Source organism: Triticum dicoccoides, chromosome 3B (genome assembly GCF_002162155.2).
Source record: "Triticum dicoccoides isolate Atlit2015 ecotype Zavitan chromosome 3B, WEW_v2.0, whole genome shotgun sequence".
Classification (NCBI taxonomy): domain Eukaryota; kingdom Viridiplantae; phylum Streptophyta; class Magnoliopsida; order Poales; family Poaceae; genus Triticum; species Triticum dicoccoides.
Window position 1 is genome coordinate 811,949,577 of NC_041385.1, and position 4,473 is coordinate 811,954,049.

At 42.0% G+C, this 4,473-nt stretch overlaps 1 protein-coding gene across 1 annotated transcript; it reads left to right on the forward strand.

Moving 5' to 3' along the window:
* Positions 1-2,454: 2,454 nt before the first annotated feature.
* LOC119282411 (zinc finger BED domain-containing protein RICESLEEPER 2-like) lies at positions 2,455-4,063 on the forward strand. Its single transcript, XM_037562647.1, has 3 exons — positions 2,455-3,455; positions 3,542-3,636; positions 3,707-4,063. Exons 1-3 carry the CDS (start codon positions 2,516-2,518, stop codon positions 3,788-3,790), a joined length of 1,119 nt encoding a protein of 372 aa, XP_037418544.1. The 5' UTR covers positions 2,455-2,515; the 3' UTR covers positions 3,791-4,063.
* Positions 4,064-4,473: the final 410 nt, after the last annotated feature.

Genomic DNA, 4,473 nt, shown 5'->3' on the forward strand with positions numbered 1-4,473 from the left:
CAGACGCAGACGGACGCGCCTCCCCTGGTTTCTCGCCGAACGTGACGAGCACGAGCAGGTACCTCCTTCCTTTCCTATCTATAGCCGCAGCTCTCTGAACTAGTACATGTGTGATGGATCAATGGATGGATGGATCGATGGATGTGCTCATGTAGCTGTTCCTTCCCAAACCCTAGCCGTGTCTAAACTAGCATGCATGACGCATCTGATTTATTGATGGATGCATGGATGGATCGATGGATGTAGTCATGTAGATGTAGGGCTAGATGGATGGATCATGGATGGATGTATTATAGTCTGTAGGGCTAGATGTAGCAGATCCGGATGGATGGATCATGGATGGATGGAGTTGTAGGGTAGATTGGATGGATAGATCAAAATTTTCATTGATTCCATGTGTAATTAGTTTTCTGCTGTTGATGATCTACTTGATGTAGCATAGCAGCTTGAAAAAAAATCTACTTGCTTGGAAAATTACATTGACTCCATATGTAATTAGTTTACTGTTGTTGATGATTGACTGTTTGTTGTTTGCTGATGTGTGCAGACGCCTATCGTCGCAACAATGGACAAGGAAAAGGGGAAGGCGAATGGGAAGGAGAAGGAGAAAGAGAGGACCTTGGACTCCATTATGAAGAGCAAGGTGCCGGTCTCGGGGATGCAGAAGGGGAATGGGAAGGGCAATGCAGCAACTACTACGCGGCTGCCAAGGAAGCTCGCAAATGATTGCAGCAATGCCCCAATCGCTGAGTTGTTGTATAGGGTAAAAAAGAAACCTCCGCCTCGACGTCTCCCTGACCCCGCCGGCGCTGGTGTGTGTGCTGCAATCACCGCTGCCTCCGGCTCCGCAAACTACTATGAGAAGGAGGCTACATCTTCCCAGGTATGTATGTGCCAAATATATATTTGTGCAAGCTCATGTATGTGCTGTTTTTGCTTTTTGAAAGTCAAATTTATGTGTGCCCATGCTCATATGTGCTGTTTTTGGTACCCAAATGTCAAATATATGTGTGTCCAAGCTCATGTGTGTGTTGTTTTTGTGTGCTAGGCAATGGAGCATGATAAGCAAGCAGAGGAGGATCATGAAGAGGTGGAAGAGGACGAGGAGGAGGACGGGGAAGAGCAAGATACTTTGTTTGAGGTGCCGCCCGGGGCTGGTGACAAATCAGATTCAGATGGGTTTGTGGATAGTGAAGAAGAAGCCTTCGAAGGTGATGACATGTCCGAGGATGGTCTAGGCCTTGGTCCTACGCCTCAAGAGCAAGAAACCGTACTTCTTAGTTCGAGTGAGGATGAAGCAAGAAAAGCGCAACGAAAGAGTGCCAAGAAGCGAAGAGGTCAAGCTCCTTCAAGGTTGAGGTCGGCTGTTTGGACCTTCTTTCATAAGGTAGAGGTGCCATCGAAAGAAGGTTTGATGGAGTTGAAGGCACAATGTAATTATTGTGACAATCAATATGCATATGTCCAAGGTGGAAGCACCTCATCCATGGGAAGACATATGGACACATGTAAGAATTATAAGGACAAGGTTAATAGAGATCTCATCCAAGCTACTCTGTTTTTTAGAAAAACCAATGCAACAACAAGTGGTCCAGCTATCCAATGCATTGAGTATGATAAGGACCTCATCAAGGAGGTCATGGCAAAGATGATTTGCGTCCATGAGTACTCATTTAGAATGGTTGAACATAAATGGTTCAACATTCTCATGAAGTGCTTGAATCCAAACTATCAACCTATTGGAAGGAAGGCAATAAGAGCTGAATGCATGAGGGTTTTCAAGAAAGAAAGGGAGTTGCTTCAAGTTGCCCTAAAGGATGTGGACTTCATTAGTCTGACAACCGACTTATGGACTAGCAACCAGACCATATCATATATGTGTGTGGTTGCACACTTTATAGATAAGGATTGGAAGATGCAAACACGTGTTCTTTCTTTCATAGATTTGGATCCTCCTCACTCCGGGCATGTGATTTCAGATGCTATCTATGAGTGTGTGACTGAATGGAAGATAGAGAAGAAAATTATATCCATCACACTAGACAATGCTTCAAACAATGATGTTGCGGTCAGAGGTTTGAAGGCAAAGTTTGCTGTTCGGAGAGGTATATACTTGCTGTTTTTGTTGTACATATGTTCATATACTTGCTGTTTTGGTTGAATATATGGTCATATTCTTGCTGTTTTTGTAGTACATATGCTTTGTTTGTCCATCACACTAGACAATGCTTCAAATATATGGTTATATGCTTGCTGTTTTTGTTCTACATATGTTCATATACTTGCTATTTTGGTTCAATATATGGTCATATTCTTGCTGTTTTTGTAGTACATATGCTTTGTTTGTCCAAATAATGATATTTTGGTTTAACATGCTCATATGTGTGCTGTTTTGGTTGAATATATTGTCATATGCTTGCTATTTTTTGTAGGTACGGGCTTTGAAGCCAAATATTTCCATGTCCGTTGTTGTGCACACATTATCAACTTGGTGGTGCAAGATGGGACAACCATCATGGCCCCTTTGATAGAGAATTTGAGAGAGACGGTTAAGTATTTCAAGAAGTCACCGAGTCGCCTCCACAAGTTTGTTGAGACTTGCAAAATATTGGGTGTTGAGGTTGGCAACCATTTGCATCTTGATTGTGTCACGCGGTGGAGTTCAACGTACCAGATGCTTGATACAGCCTACCCGTATAGGGAAGCCTTGTCCTCTTATGCAGCTTCAAATGCCAACTATCAATGGGAACCGGAAAAAGAAGAATGGGACAAGTTTGAAGTTATTAAGCCATTGCTCCTCTCTTTATCTCGTGTGACAACTGCGTTTTCAGGGCAATTATATCCCACCTCCAACATATTCTACCCTCACATTGTCAGCATCAAGATTGCTTTGAGAAAAGCCATGGCTCATGATGATGAATGCTACAAGAAAATGGGTGATGCAATGATGGATAAATTTGACAAGTATTGGGATGAGCCGAACAATGTCATGGTGCTTGCTACCATCTTGGACCCAAGGTACAAGATGAGGTATGTTGAGTGGTGCTATCACCAAATGTATGCTGTGGGGAAAGCAAATACTGAGAAGAATATTGTGCGCGGAGAGTTGGACACATTGTATGAGAAGTTTGTTGCGAAAAATAAGCAAGCTGGAGAAAGAGCTAGTGGATCATCAGCCAAGAACAATTGCAACACAAGTACCTCGATGCCACTTATGGATTGTGAGTTTCAGTCCTTCTTATCAGCAACTTCATCAACACCATCAAAAAGTGAGCTTAGAAACTATCTAGATGACTTGAATGAGGCAATGGATCCTATGTTCAATCTTCTTGATTGGTGGAGGGTGAATGCACCTAGATACCCCGTATTGGCAATGATGGCAAAGAGGTTCTTGACTGTCCCGGCTACCTCCGTGTCTTCGGAATCAACTTTTAGCACGGGTGGAAGAGTTTTAGGTATGTCTACTTGTTACATTGGATGTTAACTTGTTAACTTGTCATCCTATCTTTGAACTTAGATATGTCTACTTGTGTGGTTTTAGATGACTACAGGAGTTCTTTGAAACCAGAAATGGTGGAAGCCTTGGTGTGCGGTGCTAGTTATATCAAAGGTTCTCACAAGGACTTCAATGTGGTGGTATGACTCCTCTCTTTTCTTCTATGCTTTCTGTCTATTTCTTGTATGTGGCTAACTTCCAAATAATTAGGAGAGAGATGAAGATGAGGAGGACGATGTTGAGAATATCAAGTTGCCCAAGATTGTTGATGTGGGGGATAACAACAATTGGTAACTATTCTTTTGACATGTTTCAGTTTTCATATCTTTACATGATCCCAATATGTTTCCAAATCTGTGTTACATGTAGATAATCGTCATGTTGGTGTTGCTCTTGCTACTTTGAAGATGGATGTCTACATGATCTTGTCATGTGGATTGTTGAGGTCAACGTGATCGTCTCGAGCCATTTCTTTTGTTGTCATGAACTTCGAATTATGTGTTTGTTGTGATGAACTTTGGATTATGTGTTTGTTGTGATGAACTACGGTCCTTGAATGATGTTGTGATGAACTACGGTCCTATTGTTTCGCTGTCAACATTTTCTCAGTTTTTATGTCAATACTTGATGCTTTGCTGTGGAAGCTTTGTGCTATGCAAAAAATTTGGTGTGGCTGTCAATATTTGATGCTTTGCTGTGTAAAGTTCAAAGGAAGTGTTGTCCAAAATTCAATAGATGAAAGCTTATTTTTCATTTCTATGACCTTTTGTTAAAACAATAGATTGCTGAATGTTCCACTTTTAGCAATATAAACTTTTTGTTTTTCAAAATATGGGTTTAATTGCTGCAAAAAAATCAAAACTGGACTATATACAGAGGTTCTATACTTTTGGGGGCAAATGGCTTGCGAGCCGGCTCGGTCTGAGCCGAGCCATAGCTGAAGCGAGCCGAGCCGCCTGAGGTCGGCTCGTTGGCTG

What these genes read in the sequence shown, in the direction of transcription:
- LOC119282411 (XM_037562647.1), top strand. Translation starts at nt 2,516, where the DNA reads ATGGCCCCTTTGATAGAGAATTTGAGAGAGACGGTTAAGTATTTCAAG. An exon ending in CACGGGTGGAAGAGTTTTAG is followed by an intron (nt 3,456 to 3,541) that starts GTATGTCTACTT and finishes GTGTGGTTTTAG; the next exon opens with ATGACTACAGGAGTTCTTTG. An exon ending in ACAAGGACTTCAATGTGGTG is followed by an intron (nt 3,637 to 3,706) that starts GTATGACTCCTC and finishes CCAAATAATTAG; the next exon opens with GAGAGAGATGAAGATGAGGA.